Genomic DNA, 20687 nt, shown 5'->3' on the forward strand with positions numbered 1-20687 from the left:
ATACACTGTATTTCTCACATTTGCTTATGTTACACATTCTCCTGAGAGTGACTTCCAGTCCCACTCTATTCTACCAATCTCTGCCCATAGACCTGCTTTCTATCTTTTGAAGTTCAGCTTAAATGTTCATTTACTCCTTGATAACTTTCCAGATTAGGAGGACAAAACAACGTTTTCCTGTTTTCTATTCTTATTGTAAGGAGTTTGAACCATTTCAATCAAATCTATCCCCAGCTCTGCACTGCAGACAGTCCCGCATTACCCATTCTGCTCTAGGGTGAGTCTCTTGAGAGCACTGTGTTGTAAAATTTGGATTCCTTTCCATTTTTCCCAGCATGGCATTTCCGCTCAATCGGTGACTGAACTGAGCCCTTCCTAAGAGACATGGATTTTCATTCAGTCACTTAAAAAACTGGAATTTTTTCTGAAAGCTAGTATTTTTGAAGTACTTTTTTTAAGGCTTGTTTTAGAATAATCACCTCTAATATTAACTCAAACAAAAAAATGTATTATCTTGGTATACACATTTTAGCTCTATTGATACTTAGTTCTTTATGCATACATTTGTATATGTGGCTTGAGGTATCCTTCTAAAGAAAATATAGCTGATTCTATTTTTCAGCATTCACAATATTCAACTAAGACAGGAATGGACATGTAGACCAGTTTTAAAAATCAAATTGGGGCGCCTGGGTGGCTCAATTGGTTAAGCAACTGCCTTCGGCTCAGGTCATGATCCTGGAGTCCCTGGATCGAGTCCCACATCGGGCTCCCTGCTCGGCGGGGAGTCTGCTTCTCCCTCTCCCACTCCCCGTTTGTGTTCCCTCTCTCGCTGTGTCTTTCTCTGTCAAATAAATAAATAAAATCTTTAAAAAAAAAAAAAAGTTCAGATCAGAAAAGTGGGAGAAGATGAGTCAGAAAGCTAAAGACTAAGTAGAGAGCTGGATTTACGGGGAGACAGAGGGATGGCTTGGTTCTTCCAGTAAGTGGCCATGGATTTCAGTGTTAGAACCCGTAATACCAGCAAAGGAAGAGAAATGACATGTCACAGAGTAGCAACTTAAGATGGTAGCTAGCCTAGTTACCAAATTTATATACCAAAAAAAAATCATTTTCCAATATACCACCAATATTAAGTTAGGGATATGGAGAGGCAGGCCATTCATAAAACCAACAGAAATATAAAATATCTGTGAATTGATTTAACAAGATGTGTTTTGAAACCACATGAAGTATCATAAAAAACTTAACGAGACCCCAAAGGAAGCTTGGATAAATGGAAAAGTATGTATGTGCCTGCATGGGAAGGCATATTACCAAGATGACAGTTCTCTTAAAGTTACAAATTTAATGTAAATCCATAAAAATTGCCATGGAATTTTTCCTTAAAATTGGAAAGCAACTATAAAACTTATGTACAAATGGCAACATGGGAAAAACAACTCTTTGGAAAAGAACACTAAGGGTAGATTTGCATTTTCACGTTTTCAAACATGCCTAAGTATTCAAAAATTAAGACAACATATTAATAATGCTAGACAGTATGGTTTTATAAAGTGGAACAGGACAGTGACCTTGGGCACAAATCCAAGTATAAGTATTTAACAAATGGTAAATGCAGCATTTTAGTGAGTGGGATAAAAAATGAAGAAATAGTGTCTGAATAGTTAGCTATTTGGGGAAAAAAAAAAATCAGGTGGGCTCCTATTTGGATACTTTCAGATCCTTTATAAATCTACCCAGAGCTCATAAGGTCACCAATATTTCTGCCTATTGATCTCCAGTAGATTAGCCTTTATTTTGGATATATTTTACTCTCCAGGTAAAAAGTTAAATCTCTCTTGTTTGACGTGGCAGGTAACTTCGTTTTTTAGTTAACCGTTCCATCTGTTCCTCTGATGACAACAGACTGTATTTTAAAATGTATGAACTTCCTTGCCTAGAACTTTGCTTATCCACCATTCATATTTGATTTTAATGTTTGTTTATTATTTTAGCACTTAGTTATCTGCTTCTGTAATTTCTTTCATATGTTCTTTACATATTACACAAAGCTCTGGAAACCTATTTGTTAATTTGCCTAAAACAAAGTTGAAAATAACTTAACCATGGAAGCTAGAAGTCTCCAGACTTTGCTGATCCACAACTAAACTCTGAAGAGCTCAATCATTTCAAAGACCATTTTTTTGTGCCATGATACAACTTAGAATTGCAAATTTGCAATATGTTCTATATGGGACCACATAAACCTTAAATAAAAAAATTTCCAATGAGAACTGGGTTTAAATCTCACTAGCTTTATGATATCAAATCAACTAACTACTTAATGACTCAGTTTCCCCATTTTTGAAATGAGTATATTTTTATTTGCCTGACATTCTTCACTGGGGTGTTATGAAGGATAATGAAATTACAATATTAAAGAACACTGAAAACTCGAAGGTACTATATAAACTTCAGTTGGCATCAATTGTTATTCCTCATTCCTTTTTTGCTCATAGCCACTCAAGCCCTAAACTGTTGTCTGGTAACCTGGCTCAGGGAAGTCAGGTCAGCTGCCAGGAGTTTGGCAGGGTTCCAGCAATGGTTAGGAAGAACTACTGATGTGGTTTCTGGGAGGGTGCCAATCCAAGTCCTCAGACTGACCAGACTTCACTGTGAGCTGGGGTCCCTCCTCCTCCTAGCCACCAGTTGATGGCCCTGACTCAAACAATCACCTGCACCATTGTCTGAACCCTACCAGTAACCTCAAAGTGGCCTCTTCTCACCTTTAAATTATCCCTCGAGTCATACTCACATAAATTGGGTCAGCTCTCTGACCTCAGTTCTGCCCTTTCCCTGTTCAGACAGTGGTGGCAAGTTCCTTGGCCCAGGAGTCCTTCCTCTGAGTCAGCAGATAGTGCAGATTCCTTCAGGAGGAGAAAGTCCCATGACAACAGAGTAGACTTTCCAAGGGCCTGGGGTTCCTCTTTGCCAGCACTGGGCACAAGTCTGGTCAACGTGGGAAGGAAGATTCTAAAACATGAGCCTGACACAGGGCTTCTCTCTTTCTGGGCCAAATTTGCAACCTCCAGGCACTTTTCTCCTATTTTCCATGGCCCCAGTGTCTACCTTCTCTTCCCTAAACACACTCATACAAAAGACAGATCATTTCAAATGGGATGTCAAATAAGCTTGTTTTCCTATGGTTACTATGAAATCCAAGAATATTTTTCATTTTAAAAAATACTTAAAAGGATTATAATGAAACTGTAAAGAATTAAGGGCCTGCCTTCTATGAACCTGTGAAGGTGTTTTCACTATTCCACACATGGTACAATATCAGTTCCTATATTTTGCCTGAAACAAAGGAAATTTTTAAGTTTTTATTTTAATGATAAAATTGTAGCAATTAATGATGTTTTCCCCAGACAGGAATTCTGAGACCTATTGCTATTTCTTCTTCATAGAATACACACACACACACACACACACACAGGCTTTTCTCATAATGAAAAAAATAGTGGGTTTTAACAAGTGAAAGGAATATGGAGCCCAGGGGGCCCAGATGCTAAATATAAGGAAACAGGGATGAAGAAAAGATGGGAAGTTTAAAACGAAGGTGTCTACAGAACCCAAAGGCAGATTTAAGAAGCAAGGGAAAAACAGAGACCCAATGATACTAGGACTCAAGTCTATTTTTTTCTTAAAATAGTTGAAGATGTAGAATGTACCTGTTTGAAAAATAACTTCCAGGTGAAAACTATAAAATAGGTATGCATTTTAATTTTGGACATTTTTCCAGATTCACTCATCAAGGTGAAGTAATTACTTACAACCTACGTAATTATTTTAAGAATACCATTCTTCACTTTAGCTTATGACCATTTCCTTTTTAAGCCTTACTAAGAAAGGTTTACCGGAACCCAGAATTCCATTTTTGTTTATATAAATGACACAAGATGACTTTTAACTGCAGCATCAGAATTCTACATTTGCTTTGAGATTACAAGCACATCACATACTAATGATGTACATTGGCTTCTTATCCCACTGTCGAAAGAAAAACGTAACAGACAAACCCAGTATTTTTTTGTGTGTGACATCCCAAAGCCAGATAGGGAGTTTTGCTTTTAGCTACTTTCAAGGCTTTCAAATGACCATTTAGAATTTGACCTATGGTGTTTATTCTGAAAAATAAGCAAAGTAGAATAATCATCCAGGTAACCCCTGAGGACCTAGAGAAAGGCTTGGGTTAAGGGAACAGGAGGAGGAGGGGAATGACAGACTGTATCCGTCCTGAGTCACCTCCTGGGGTTTAAGTTAAGCAGCTGGAATCCATTTTCTCCATTCTCTGACACAGCAGACGGATGTACTGCATGAATGGCTTGCATTTCACTTTTCATAAAAGCCTAGAACAGTCAGCCCTCCCTACTGAGACAGGACTTTTCATCTGGGTAAAAATATAGAGAGATTCTCGAAAAGAAATGCTGGATTTCTCACTCAGAAGGATTCATTGTGCTAGACAATATGGAGAGGTTGGTTCAACAGTGGCTTGAAAAACCTGTCAAACTTTAGCATTTCATTCATCTTTGAGCTATCACACAAAGAAGCTTTCCTAATTTTATTTTGACCACTTAAAAAAATCTTTTTGTCTTGATTAAGCAATATGATTATATAGATCAAGTGCATCTTTAAGGGTCGTTACTAAGAAATAGGTTTTGTGGGGGTGCCTGGTGGGTCAGTTGGTTAAGCATCTGCCTTTGGCTCAGGTCATGATCCCAGAGTCCCCGCATTGAACCTCGCATCAGGCTCTCCTCAGTAGGGAGCCTGCTTCTGCCGCTGACCCTGCCCCCCTCTTGTGCTAACAAATAAATAAAATCTTAAAAAAAAATAGGTTTTGTAACGAAGACCAAAATAATAGATTGATCTTGATTTAAATCCCACAAAGCCCCACTGTATTATTTCAAAGAACATGATTTTAGTATAATTTGTGAGAAAATAAGGATTATATACTTTCTTTTCCTTCCAATTAAAGGATATCTGAACACCTCTTAGATGGACTTAGGAGCAATTTTTCTTTCAGGAGTAAATTACTTAGTTTTAGAGCTGTATGAATATCTACTTACGTCAATTTATGTAACCAATCAATAAATTTTTGAGTACATTTTGTCAGGCTCCATGTGAGGCTCTGGGTATTCCAAAAAGATACCAACCTTCTCCCTCTTTACAGACAAGGAAAACAAAATGCATAGTTACTCGTTCTGATCATTGCCAGCAAGGAACAGGAGATACTCAGAGACAACCTCTTTTAGATAAGGTGGTCAGAGAAGATCTCTTTGAGGACATGGTATTAAAGGTGAGACCTAAAAAGTAAGGAGCGAAGGCAGCCACACCAAGCAGAGGTTTGAAAGAATTACCATTTCTGGAGGGAAGGTCCCAAGGAGTAAAATCTTATGCACTTTCCAAATACACCTTAACAGATCAAGAGAAAATGTATTTCAGACTCTATTCTTCTGTTCTCTCTTTCTGGAATTTGTTATTTGGATATAGGACAGCTTAGGCTGATGCTCCAATTTGCTTATGCTTTTTTTGTTGCTTTACTTTTTTAGAGACTTTCTAAACTTTATTTTCCAGATGTCTGTTAAGTCTTTATTTCTGCTCTCTTGTTTTAATTTCAAAGAGCTCTTGAATGTTCTGTTTGTTACTGTATTTTTCATGGAAACAGCATCTTCCCTTGTCCCTCTGAGGAGGCTGAGGAGACTGGGGGTTTTCATCTTCCTGCGGAGGCCCCTGTGTTACTTTGTGCATTCCTTCCTCGCTCCCCCATTTCTGGTTTGTCTTGGTCTCCGCCTTTCCTGTAAGAAGTTTGATGACACTTGGCTGACTGTGCATCTTTAAGGATGGGCTGTGGACAAGCTTTTAGGATTCAAGGGAAGAAGAGGGAGAGCAGGCTGAGCTCCACCTACCAGGAGAGAGACTCCCAATTGCATTGGTAAGATTTCTCAGAGACCACCTCTTTCTGTCTGCCTGCAGGATGCCAACCCTCTGAGGGGCCAACATTCTGGGAGTTAAATTTGGGGAAGAAAGCTGGAGGTCTTTTCATTTAGTTTGTAAACTTTTACTTAATCCCTCAGCTGTGGGGCAGAGAACCCCTCCTTTAACCCTTTCAGGGAACAAGTCTAGGTTTTCCAGCTGGGTGGATCAAGAGGCAACTGCTCAGCTGGGTGGAGAAAAGCAGGCAATCACAGATTTCCAACAGGTCCCCCTGGTTTAGCCCGACCATTCCCATCCTTTTCCAGGGCAACAGTGCCAAGTTCCTGAGCCTTTCTAAGAACCAAGCTGGGGCATTCTGCTTTCCCACTACAAGTCAAGCCGTCCAACGCGTCTGGTCTGCTGCCAGCGACCACGTGTTCGCTGGCTTTTCAGTTCCCAACTTCTGTCACTTCCCCATTAAAAACATCTTATTTTAGTTTTCTTTGGGGGCTTCAGGAGTAAGCAGAGTTCAGGGACGTACACATACATCTGCTGTCCTCATCCAGAAATTCCATATAAGCTTTAAAAATTTTTATTTCTTGTTACGTACCTCACATGCTTACGTCTTTTTTGACTGACAGACAAGTCTCAACTCTCTTGACCCCTCCATAGCAGTCAATGCTATCGACCACTCTGTGTTTCATGGAATACTCTCCCCCAACTCCTGGACACTACAATCTCCCAGATTCCCTCTCCTCTTTCTGCCCACTCCTTCTCAGACTCTCATGCTGGCTCATTCTCTTCCACCCACCAACAAAATTGGAAGTTCCTTAAAGCTCAGTGTTAGGTCCTCTCCTTTTTCTACTATATATTCTCTCTCCAGATGATGTCATTCAAGTTCTCTGCCTAAGTATTAACAATTCACAAACATATGTCCAATCTAGACTTCACCTCTCAGATTCAGATCCATGTATCTAATCATTTACTTGAATTTCCTTAGATGTCCCCGAAGCAGTTTAGATTCAACATGTCTAAGAGAGAACTTATAATCTTACCTCCTCAAACCTGGTCTTCTTGCAGCATTCTCTGTCTAGTTAGTGCCATTACCCAGGCATACAAGCTAAAAACCAGGATTCATCCTGGACATGTCCTCCCATCCCGCATATTCATGCCTTCTCCAAGTTTTACTGATAGGGTCTCAACATATGTACAGTTAATTTCCTTTCTTCCATATCATCTGCCAATACCTTTAAACTACCAACATCTCTGACCTGGGTTAGTGAACTAGCCTCCTCACTCATCTTCCTGATCTTATTCCCCATATTCCCCACCCACCCTAATCTCAAGCTAATATGGTCTTTTCAAAAGGCTGCATGAATTTCCATATCTTTGCTGAAAATGTGGCTGATTTGTTTGCATCTAGGATACAGGTCTAAATCCTTAGGTTCACCAACAAAATCACGAAAGGCACAGCCCCTCTCTACCACATGTTACATCTCACATCATGCCATTCTTCAGTGTTCTAGACTTTAACCTTATTGACCATCTTTATTTACTTTAATGCCCTGTGCCTACTCCCTGTCCCTTCCAACACAGGGCCTTTGTACATGCTGTTCCATGTGTCTGTTTCACCTTTCCCTAGCTATAATTTCATTTGTAATTGCTCAGGTGTCACCTCCTCCAGCATGAATCAGGTGCCCCATCTTGTGCTTCCCTCTGTTGTACTATATTCCAATTGTTTGTTTACACACTTGTCTTGCTACCACAGTAAGAGCTGCCTGAAGAGATTTTGTATCTTTGTATCCTCGGCAAAAAGCAGATTCTGACACCTAGTATTCTGTAATTGTATTGTGAATGACTACAATAGCTCATTTAATATTGAGAAAGTAAGTTATTAGTGATAAAAACCAGTGTATACTTTTATGATACATTAGGAAATAGGATTTTCAAGAAAATTTTTTTCAAAGAAGAGATTTATAGAAAATAAACACCAACAGTTCCTTACTTTTTTTGTTTTGCCCATTGCCTTCAGGATGGAAAGATTTAGGTCTTCAAGTGCTGCTAGCACATTCTCATATTCGCCCAAGTGCTGGGAAAAATATTCTGAAAGTAAAAATATTGAAAAAAATCATGTTTGCATTTTATTATAAAATAACAACAAAATAAACCAATAATACACTCCATGAATGTCTAAAACAAATAAAATGCTGTAAGTGAAAACTGGAAGGTTTTCAAGAGAGACTAGGGTATCAATATTACTCATTTCATTAAAAAAAAAACCCTGATTACCATTATCCTTGAAGAAATGCTCTTTCCTACAAAAATAGGAAAAAATGAATCTGGATCTATGGACAAGACTGTTAAATAAAAAATTGTTCTCAACCGCATATTATTATAGCACTCATTAAGGCAGTAGTTTCAGCAAAAAATTAAACTACATTTTATTGTTTCTCCTGGGAGACATTTAAGCAAGGTAAGCTCTCCTCATGGTTAAGAATTAATAATGCTACAAAACACAAGGCTGTCCCCCTTAGCACCTCCCATGTAATTATTCCTATTATGATGTAATTTTTTTCAACAATCTGGGCAAGCAAAAGGGATGTTTATCACATTTTTCAGCTGGTAGAAATAATACATTGGATGTTACAATTAGGAGTACGGAATATAGACTGTTCCCAAACAAGCTGACGTGCAGGAGAGAGAAATGCAAAACCTCATATTTACTTATAGAAATCTTTGTATTTCTGAAATGACAGATCTGGCCTAACCAAAATTCACAGGAAGTCATATACTGAAAAGACCTAGAACTTTAAGTCACTAGAAAATCATTAGCCCTCACCATTCCTGTGAACTCATCTTTGGATGAGCTGTAGTTTATTATTGCCTCTCTTTAATGTGCCATAAGTATTTATGGAATCAAATTGAATGAGAAGAAAACTCAACAAAAAGCTATTTGAGATCACTGGGATAAATTTCAGTATGTTTTATGGAAACTTTAATACTCAAGATGGAATTATTTGTTGACATTAATACTAATAACAAATGAGAAGTATCATCGAATGATTAGTAGATATGCAGAAATCATCTGAAAAGAAAAAATTAACACAGGTGAGCAATAAAACAATTCAAGATTATCATTGCCAAATTATAATTTGTGTACACATGGATTAAAAATGCATGGCATTTTTTAAAAGATTTTATTTATTTATTTGTCAGAGAGAGAGAGAGAGCACAAGAAGGGAGAGCGGCAGGCAGAGCAGGCAGAGGGAGAAGCAGGCTCCCTGCTGAGCAGGGTGCCTGATACAGGACTCGATCCCAGGACCCTGGGATCATGATCTGAGCCGAAGGCAGATGCTTAACCGACTGAGCCACCCAGATGTCCCATGCATGGCATATTTTTGACAAAAAGCAAATGCATTCCTGATTATGCATTCCTTAAAAAAATGTGTGGTGCAAATCATCTCACATAGGGCTTCTTTCAGGAAGGGATTAGTTGGAAAATAAATAAGGAAGCAGATATTCCTTAAATACCTACTTGACAGTAACATTTTAATTCTTGGCTCTGATGTTGATTTTCTGTGTGTTGACCAACATATCTGACCTTGTCACCGTTATTTGCAATAAATGAAATCCCTATGAACAAATTTGTTCATGAACTAGCAAGCAGTTAATGTGGTTACAGAATATTAACTTTGACAAAAATAATTAGCAGAATAGAATCCACACTAAGTTGAAACAAGCAAAACGAATAAAGAAAAATTGAAAACAGAAAAATTGTTAGCATATTTTTAATACATACAAAGACTCAAAAAAGGCCGTAACGGGGATTTCAAGTGCAAGAAGGCAGAATATATTAAGTGAAAAATAGAATTTAGTGCTTAAAAATAAGGGTTTAAAAAAAAAACAAAACATGAAGGAACACCACCTTTTAAAATATTTTCATAAACAAGAGATCTGAATCAATGAAGTTCCCCTGGAGAGACTATAAATTGCCTTTCCACTGTGAAATCAAGTTTGTGAAGGTACATGCTGATAAAGAACATGAGAAGACAATGAGGTTTTTGAGCTGACACCTATCTAGCCTTCCTTCCTTCATTTACTCATCTACCCATTCATCTCAATTATCAGAGCAGTTAGGAGAAAAAAAAAAAATTACTCCCCAAGCAATATACTAGAACACAAAGAAAATAAGTCTCAGAATAGAGAGAACTACAACACCCAAGCCATGGATAGGAGCTTAAGTATAAGGGTTATTTTGAGGTGGCACAGCTCAGTGCCACTCAAATTGTTTTATAACTTACCAAGGGGCATGTACCAGGGCAAGTAGGGCTCCAATGAACTCAAAGAGGGAAATTAGATGAAGGAGCCAGAGACATTTAACATAGATAAAAGGACAGAATCCCCACCCTCCACTTCATGATGGTGAAGGTTCATTTAGTCAATTCAGGACTTAACACACATTTATTTAGTGCCTTCTGTGAGCCAGATGGGTTATACTAGGAGCCTGGAATACAAAGAGAGAATACTTAAGGAGCCTACAACCAGGTAGGGGAAATAAACATTCCAACAAACAACTGCTATACACATGGTCATTGTTCCAGACAATGGTTCAATAACTCAGGTACAAAATGCAACCAAAGTACAGGGCAAAGCAGGGGACATCCCTGTATTGCCTTGCTCTAGTGGCCGGGGGGCTTACATTTGTGGACCTCATAGGACCAAGGAGAAAGAGTTCTTAACTAGGTAGGCTCCCACCCCCATGGCACAGCACAGAGATGGCAGACTGAAATATACCCATAGCCTTTCTGAGAAAAAAGGCCCAGTAGCTTATCTTCATAGCTATGGCATAAGAGGTAGGCTTGTAATTAAACACACATCTAGGGGCCAACAACAATCCTCTCCAGAGACTGGGGAGGCTGGCATCACCATCTATGTGCTCCCTCTTAACCCTACCCCAGGTAATTGGTATCTTTAAAGAAAGGAGCTATGGATACATTTGGCACCAAGGCTTTTGGGGTTGTTGCCGAGAGGGCACATCCCTTGATAGCCTGGCTCTGATGGTCAGCAGGGCTTGTGTTCCTGAGTTCAAAAGGATCGTAGCAAAGAAAGAAACAGTTCTTAAGTGGCTAATACCCAGGGATCAGTGCAGAGGGAGCAGACAGAAATAACCATCATCTAATCTTCTCCTGAAAGAGGTTGAAAGCTATTACCTGAGGGTCTTGTTCTATAGCCTAACTGTCAGTGTTGACTGAGATCCTCCCCTTTGAGACACTGACCAGTCTTATCACATCCACAATTACTGGGAGCCACTAGAATAAAGTGGGCTACTTGAACAAGATTTGAAGAAAACCAAGAGCTAGGGCAGGGTTGAAAGATAAGGTACATCTCCTATATGAGAACACTCCTTCAAGACTGGAAGAAGTGGTTGTTTTATCTAATGCACAGAAACCAACTCAGAGAGTCAAGAAAAATGAAGAAACAGAGGAATATGTTCCAAATGAAAGAATAAGGTAATATACTTTAGAAAAAAGACATAATAGAGATTAGTGATTTACCTAATAAAGAGTTCAAAATAATGGTTATAAAAATGACTGCCAATTGGAAGAATAAATGAATAAAGTTAGAATTTCACAAAGATACAAAATACAAAGTACCAAATAGAAGTCATTGAATCAAAGAATGCAATAACTGAAGTGAAAAGTACAACAAAGTTCTTCAAAAGCAGACTAGATGAACCAGAAGAAAGGATCAGTAAACTTGAAGAAAGGACAGTGGAAATTATCCAGTCAAAGCAGCAAAAAGAAAAGGGAATGAAAAAAGAGTCAGAATAGCTTAAGAAACTTATAGGACATCATCAAGAGGACCAACATTCACATTATATGGGTCCCAGAAAGAGAAGAAAGAGAGAAAGGGGCAGAAACCTTGTTTAGAAAAATAATGGCTGAAATCTTCTCCAACCTGGGGAAAGGAAACAAACATACAGATCCAGGAAACCCATAAAGTTCCCATTAAGGTGAAGCCACAGTTAACCTCACCAAGACACATTATAATTAAACTGTCAAAAGTTAAAGGCAAGGGGCACCTGGGTGGCTCAGTTGGTTAAGCGGCTGCCTTCGGCTCAGGTCATGATCCCGGCGTCCTGGGATCGAGCCCCGCGTCAGGCTTCCTGCTCAGTGGAGAGCCTGCTTCTCCCTCTCCCTCTGCCTGCCACTCTGCCTACTTGTGCTCTCTCTCTATCTCTGTCAAATAAATAAATAAAATCTTTAAAAAAAAAAAAAGTTAAAGGCAAGGAGAGATTTTTAAAAGAAGAGAAAAACCAACTTGTTAGGTACAAAGGAACCCCCAATAAGACTATCAGCAGATTTTCAGCAGAAATTTGGAGGCCAGAAGAGAGTGGCATGATATATTCAAAGGGCTAAAAGAAAAACACTGCCAACCAAGCATACTCTAGCCAGCAATATGTCCTTCAGAATTGGAGAGAGAAATAGTATTCCAGAGCAGCAAAAGCAAAAGGAGTTCAGCACCACTACACTGGTCTTACAAGAAATGTTAAAGGAACTTCTTTAAGTTGAAATGAAAGGTACTAATTATTAATAGGAACACACATGAAAATGTAAATCTCACCAGTAAAGGTAAATGTATAGTAAAATTCAGAATAATCTCATGTTAGAAAGGTGGAGGGTTAATCACTTATAAAGTTAGTATGAAGGTTGAAAGACAAAAGTATTCAAATAATGATAACTATAGTAATTTGTTACCAGATACACAAGATAAAATATGTAAATTGTGACATCTATAACAAAGACGGTTTCACGGGGGTGAGGGAATAAAATTATAGAGCTTTAGAATGTGTTCAAACTTAAGTTGTTATCAAGTTAAAACAGACTGTTATAAATTGTTTTATGTAAGCCTCATGGTAACCACAAAGCAAAAACCTACAGTAGATACACACACACACACCCTCACCCATACACGCACAAAGAGAAAAAACTGAAATATACCACTACAGAAAAACATCAAATCACAAAGGAAGAAAGAGAAAAAGAAAGGAACAGAGGAACTACAAAACAGTCAGGAAACAATCAGCAATACATAAAAAAGCACATATGTATCAATGCTTACTTTAAATGTAAATGGACTAGGGGCGCCTGGGTGGCTCAGTTGGTTAAGCGACTGCCTTCGGCTCAGGTCATGATCCTGGAGTCCCGGTATTGAGTCCCGCATTGGGCTCCCTGCTCAGCAGGGAGTCTGCTTCTCCCTCTGACCCTCCCCCCTCTCATGCTCTCTCTCTCTATCTCATTCTCTCTCTCAAAATAAATAAAATCTTAATAAATAAATAAATAAATGTAAATGGACTAAATTCTCCAATCAAAAGACAGAGTGGATGGATGGATTTAAAAAATCCATCTGTATGCTGCCAACAAGAGACTCATTTAAAATATAAGGACACAGACTGAGTAGAAACCAAAAGAAAGCTAGAGTAGGTATACTTATATCAGATAAAATAAGCTTTAAGACAAAGATTATAAAAAAAGATAGAGAGGGCGACTGGGTGGCTCAGTTGGTTAAGCGACTGCCTTCGGCTCAGGTCATGATTCTGGGGTCCTGGGATCGAGTCCCACATTGGGCTCCCTGCTCTGCAGGGAGCCTGCTTCTCCCTCTCCCACTCCCCCTGCTTGTGTTCCCTCTCTCGCTGTGTCTCTCTCTGTCAAATAAATAAATAAAATCTTAAAAAAAAAAGATAAAGATATTATATAATGATAAAGGGTCAATCCACCAAAAGAATATTACATTTGTAAATATATATGCACATAACATAGGAGCACTTAAATATATAAGGCATATATTAACAGTCCTAAAGAGAGAAATAGAAATACAATTATAGTAAGGGACTTTAATATGCCACTTACATCAATAGATCATTCAGACAGAAAAATCAATAAAGAAACAATGGTCTTAAATGACACATTAGACCAAATGGACTATGTATACACACATACATATGTACATACATACACACACACACATATACACACATTCTATCCAAAAGCAACAAAATACAAATTCTTCTCAAGTACACAAGGAACATTCCTCAGGATAGATCATATGTTAGGTCACAAAACAAGTCTTAATAAATTTAAGAAGACCGAAATTATACCAAGCATCTTATCTGACCACAATGGTATAAAACTAGAAATCAATTACAAGATGAAAACAAAAATTCACAAATATGTGGAGATTAAACTACCTGCTTCTGAACAACCATGAATCAAAGAAGAAATCAAAAGAGAATGCCCAAAACATCGAGACAAATGAAAGTGAAAATACGACATACCAAAACTTATGGGATGCAGCAAAGCAGTCCTAAAGGCAAGTTCATACAGCTAAATGCCTACCTACATCAAGAAACAAGAAAGATCTCAAATAACCAACCCTCTCTACTTCAAGAAACTAGAAAAAAAAATAAACAAATGATGCCCAAAGTTAGTAGAATGAAGGTATTAACAAAGATCAGAGCAGAAATAAATGAGAGACCAAAAAGACAATAAATCAATGAAAGTAAAAGCTGGTTTTTTGAAAGATAAACAAAATTGACAAACATTTAGCTAATTCACCAAGAAAAAAAAAAGAGAACTAAATATCAGAAATGAAAGAGACATTACAATTGACAAAACAGAAATGTAAAGGAACATAAGAGACTACTATGAACAACTATATACCAACAAGCTGGACAACCTAAGAGAAATGGATAAATTCCTAGAAAAGAAATACACAACCTACAAAGACCGACTCATGACATAATAGAAAATCTGAATAGACCAATTACTAGTAAGAAAATTGATTCAGTAATCAAAAACTTCCCAAACAGAAGTCCAGGACCAAATGGCTTCACTGGTGAATTCTATCAAACATTTAAAGAACAATACCAATCCTTCTCAAATTCTTAAAAAAAAAAAAAAAAAAGGTAAAAGAAGGAATATTTCAAAACTCACTTTATAAGGCCGTAACATCCTCCTACCAAAACCAGACAAGGACACTACAAGAAAACTACAAGTCAGTATCCCTGATGAACACAGATGCAAAAATCCCCAACAAAATATTAGCTAACTGAAATCAACAATACATTAAAAGGATCATACACCATCAAGAAGACTTTTTCCAGAGATGCAAGGATGGTTCAACACCCATAAAAATCAATTAAGCATTTGACAAAATTCCATGCCCATTCATAATAAAAACTCTCAAAGTGTGTATAGAGGGAACATATCTTAACATAATAAAGGACAAATATGACAAGCCCACAGCTAACATCATATCAACGCTGAAGAGTTAAAACTTTTCCTCTAAGATCAGGAAGAAGACAAGACCACTTTTATTCAACATAGTATTGGAAGTCCTAGCCAAAGCAAGTAGGCATGAAAAAGAAAAGTCATTCAAATCAGAAAGGAAGCATAACTTTCACTATTTGACAGGATATTATATATAGAAAACCCTAAAGACTCAACCAAAAAACTGTTAGAATAAACAAATTCAGTAAAGTTACAGGATACAAAATCAATATATAAAAATCAGATGCATTTCTGTATACTAATAATGAACTACTAGAAAATAAAAGAAAATCCCAGTTTTAATAGCATTTAAAGAATATCTAAGAATAAATTTAACCAAGGAAGTAAAAAAAATCTGCACACAACCTATAAAAACTGTAATACATTGATGAAAGAAATTGAAGACAAGTGAAAAATCCCTGTGCTCAGGGATTGGAAGAATATTGTTAAAATGTCCATATTATCCAAAGCAATTTACAGATGCAATTCAAACCCTATCAAAATTCCAATGGCATTTTTCAGAAATAGAAAAAACAATCCTAAAATGTGTATAGAATCACAAAAGATCCCAAATAGCAAAAGCAATTTTGAGAAAGAACAAAGCTGAAGAGTATCATGCTTCTCAGTTTAAAGTTATATTACAAGCTATGGTAATCAAAACAGTATGTTGCTGGCATAAAAAGACACATAGGTCAATGGAACAAAACAGCCCAGAAATAAACCCATGCATATATGGCCAATTAATTTATGACAAAGGAGCCAAGATACACAATGAGGAAAACACAGTCTTTTTAATAAATGGTACTAGGAAACCTGGACAGCTATATGCAAAAGAAAAAAAAAAAACTGAGACCCTATCTTTCACCATACACAAAAATCAACTTAAATTGGATTAAAGATTTAGATTTAGGACCTGAAACCATATAACACCTAGAAGAAAACATAGATGGTTAGTTCCTTGACATCAGTCTTTGCAATGATTTTTTTGGATCTGACATCAAAAGCAAAGGCAACAAATTATAAACACACACATGGGACTACACCAAACTAAAAAGCTTCTGCAAAGCAAAGGAAACAAAAACAAAATAAAAATGCAACCTACTGGGCGCCTGGGTGGCTCAGTCGTTAAGCGTCTGCCTTCAGCTCAGGTCATGATCCCAGGGTCCTGGGATCGAGTCCCACATCGGGCTCCCTGCTCGGCGGGAAGCCTGCTTCTCCCTCCCACTCCCCCTGCTTGTGTTCCTGCTCTCGCTGTCTCTCTCTGTCAAATAAATAAAATCTTTAAAAAAAAAAAATGCAACCTACTGAATAGGAGAAGATATTTGCAAATCCTACATCTGGTTAAGTGGTTAATATCCAAAATATATAAAGAACTTATACAGCACAATAGCAAAAACCAACAAAAAACCAAAATGGGCAGAAGACTAGAATAGACATTTTCCCAAAGAAGACATACACATGGAAAATCAGTACATGAGAAGGTGTTCAACATTGCTAATCATCAGAGAACTGCAAATCGAAAGCACAATGAGATAGCAACTGTTAGAATGTGGATTATCAGAAGGCCAGTAGGTAAGTGTTGGTGAAAATGTGGAGAGGCATGCCTGGGTGACTCAGTTGTTAAGCGTCTGCCTTTGGCTCAGGTCATGATCCCGGCGTCCTGGGATCAAGCCCCGCATTGGGCTCCCTGCTCAGCGGGAAGCCTGCTTCTCCCTCTCCCCCTCCCCCTGCTTGTGTTCCCTCTCTCGCTGTGTCTCTCTCGGTCAAATAAATAAACAAAAACTTAAAAAAAAAAGAAAATGTGGAGAAAAGAGAACCTTTGTACACTGTTGGTGGGAATGTGAATTGGCACAGTCACTATAGAAAAATTTCATTGATTTATTGTCTTTTTGGTCTCTATTTCATTTATTTCTGCTCTGATCTTTGTTAATACCTTCATTCTACTAACTTTGGGCATCATTTGTTTTTTTAAGTTCTCGTTACAAGACAAACTGTGTAATGATGGATGTTAACTAGACTTACTGTGGTGATCATTCCATAATATAAACAAATATCAAATCATTGTTATATACCTGAAATTAATGTTATGTGGATTAGATCTCAAATCACACACTGCAGTACCCTACTGTGAAATAAAGATATTTTTGGATTAATCATCCCCCCCCCCAAAAAAAATTTCAGGTCAAAGAATGCTGAAGTCCTTCTGCAGGGAATCAGAGACAGCTTCACAGAGCAGGCCTGGCCTCAGAGCTTCATTTCACATGTGCCCCAAAGTGTCAGAGTGAAGCCAAGCAGGAGTGAAGATGGGGACACCCCCTCAGGGTGACATCTATCCATTCAACTCAGTATCTACAGAACACAGATAAAATGCTGAATATTTGCATGGTCTCAGGACAGTCCCCAAAGAATCCATTATATGTGGAACTCTTTTTACATCTTTTGCGTGTAGGGTACTTTTTCTTAAAGTCTATAATATGATTTGCTATAGTATCAAAAGACAAAATAAAAAGAGCTGCATTGTTCTGTGTGGGGAAAAAAATTAAAACTCTTGTCCTTGGGGAACTAGAATAATTTCCCGGAGAAATCTACTTTTATTGAAAACTGCATGTGAGTTCCATGGGCAAGAGGCAAAGCAGAATTGTATAGCACATATGGAAATGTGTGACAACCAATTCTCATCAGTTTAAGTGAAGAATCTTTGAACGGTAAGAGTCTGAACGTTGTTTTATAAGAGAATAGAGCATGATTTATAAACAGACTTATTTGACAAATTGCCTATCAGAAAGCAAATTATCTCCTCGTGGAAATTCAATGCAACATCTTTGCTAATATGCTAACTAAAGGTTAGTTTCTCCCTTCCCTACTATACTTAACTGGTGGTGTCACATCACCAAGTTTTGTTTTGTTTTCCTAGACTGCCTCTTAATCCTCCAGGTGGTTGTGTTTTCAGGTTTGGCCTAAGAATTTCAAGTCAGAACCAGAGCCCCATACCCTCCACCAAGGCCCCACTGGGACCTGATCTCACAAAGCATTCTCATGAGTTTAGATGAAAATCCTACAGTACGTATCTCCCCATAGCTTCCCAAGCAGTATACTAGATTGGGAGGAAAATACTGAGATGACAGAGAACAGAGAGGTGGGGAGAACACCCATGCTCTGAATAGAGGTGTCAGTTGGGAATCTAAGAATGTGGGTTATTTTGAGAGACCGCATATCAGTGTCATGCAAAATGTTTTATTATCTCTTTTTTGGTGATTTTTTTCCTCTTTTTTTTAAGTAGGCTCCACAGCCAGCATGGAGCCCAACGCAGGGCTAGAGCTCACAATCCTGAGATCAAGTCCTGAGCTGAGATTATGAGTCAGCCAGGTGCCCCCTTTTTTTTGGTGATTTTATAAATGCGCCAGGGAGCCAGAGTTCTAATAGTCTGGAAGAGGAATAGTGACTTCTGATTTTCCAGCATTCGACTTGGCTGGCAGAGGTACCTCTCAGCACTGCCCAGGGGTCACACTGAGGTCACTCGTTCAGCCTCTATCCTTCAGCCCTGGGTTGGGTCAGGAACGTAATAATTTTACTCCTGATAGATTTTAGATCACAGCTAAAGATGGAATGAAGAGAAAACCAAAGACTCAAAGCTAGAGTTCAAACACACATACCTAGCTGTAAGTGAGTTATATACTGACTGATAAGATATGGCCTAAAGCTTCTATTTGGGCAGGCCTCCCTAATTATGGGAAGAGTGAATGACGTGGCATGCCTCAACACTGCTGGTGGGCGTGCAAACTGAAGAATCTTTGACCAAGTAATTATACCTATAGGCATCTACCATGTAGAACAACTCATACAAGAGTATGAATATAAAACAAATGAAGATATTTACTTCAATGCTGTTTGTCCAAGTGAAAAGTTGGAAACAACCTGAAAATCCACAAAAAGGGGTTTGATTGAAAAAAATGAAGGTAAATGCAGCACATGTGCAGCCTTTTTAATAAAATTAACAGTGTGCAGCTGTCCTGATCATATAGTATGATCTCACTGTTGGAAAAATTATCACAGCATATGTATGATGTCAATTTATGAATAAAAATATCTGGAAGGAGATGCTCTAAGCAGTTAGCAGCAGACATTAGGGAAAAAGGGGAGAGGGGGAAAGGAGACTGACATTCCATCTTAAATACCTATGTTATTCTGTATTATTAAATTTCAAAAACTATTATTTTCATAACTAAAATAAATCAATACTTTATTTTAATAGCTTTTGATTTCTAGGTCCTTAATTTAGTAAAAGAACAAACTAAGTAAAAGCAACAGAATGAAAGTTTTAGATACCTGGACCTTTTAACTGCTTCTATGAAAGAGCACATGAAATCTGCTTTCCATACTGATCAAGTGCCATCCCTTCCATGCACAAGGGGGAATTTGTGTGGGGTGTGAGTCGACAGGTTTTATTTGCTTGCACTAAAGCATTTGGTTTTGATTAGAATCCAACTTAAATATTTACTTTATATTTACAAAATAACAAGACATGAAACTATACTCTGGAAATTAAAATGCATATTCTTGAACAGAGAGGGAGAGGGTTATAATATATGATTGGGAGTACAATTACTGGGTTTAAAAATACAGAGCAATTTGGTTGCATTAAAACCCCATATACTAGGATGCCTGGGTGGTTCAGTCAGTTAAGCGTCTGACTCTTGATTTCAGTTCAGGTCATGATCTCAGGGTCTTGAGATCAAGCCCCACATCAGGCTCTGACTCAGAGTGGAGGCTGCTTGGGATTCTCTCTCTGTCCCTGTGTCTCTCCCTCTGCCCCACTCCTCCCCCCCGCCCCCAGCTTGCATGCATGCTCTCTCTTAAAAAAAACAACAAAAACAAAACAAAACACCCCATATACTAGTTCCCTAACTATGTGGAAAATCATAGTCAAAGCTTTTTCCAGTAAATGCAGAGTAGGTTCCTAATCTAGTTCTATTATTATAGAAACAAATTAAACATTTTTTTTGGTAGAGGATTAAGTGAAGATACACAATCATACTGAGAGAGGATAATGTAATATGCCTTAGTGACAATACATAAGCAACATAGCAAATAAAGAAGAACCACTAAATGTCATGTTAAAAGCCCTTATAACAGTGTGCTTTCTCATGAGCCATGCCTACCCAGGCAAAGTTGAGTAGAAAACAAAAAGAATTATCTGGATGATTTGAGGAAAGCATTACTTTGGCCTGACCTATCTAGACACTTGAGGCAAATGGGTCTCCCAACCTCACAAAATTATCGAGATAATCTTCTCAGTTCTTTACTTTATCTCCCCACTTCACTGGCAGGTACCATCTACACATGGATGAGAATAGACTACAACTTGACCTTTATAGTGATTGCTATTCTTTAGAAAGCCTGGTG

General features: G+C 38.0%; 1 protein-coding gene across 1 annotated transcript in view; it reads right to left on the reverse strand.

The window, feature by feature from the left end:
• The window catches only part of NECAB1 (N-terminal EF-hand calcium binding protein 1), a 185672-nt gene that overhangs the window by 85248 nt on the left and 79737 nt on the right, over positions 1-20687 (reverse strand). The window contains exon 5 of the mRNA XM_045895594.3: positions 7961-8058. Coding sequence (XP_045751550.1) covers positions 7961-8058 — 98 coding nt within the window. The remainder of the gene's footprint in view (positions 1-7960; positions 8059-20687) is intronic.

The sequence above is a fragment of the Mirounga angustirostris genome, unplaced genomic scaffold, assembly GCF_029215605.1.
Source record: "Mirounga angustirostris isolate CCGP_5_RB_7025 unplaced genomic scaffold, mMirAng1.0.hap1 SCAF_4, whole genome shotgun sequence".
Taxonomy (NCBI): domain Eukaryota; kingdom Metazoa; phylum Chordata; class Mammalia; order Carnivora; family Phocidae; genus Mirounga; species Mirounga angustirostris.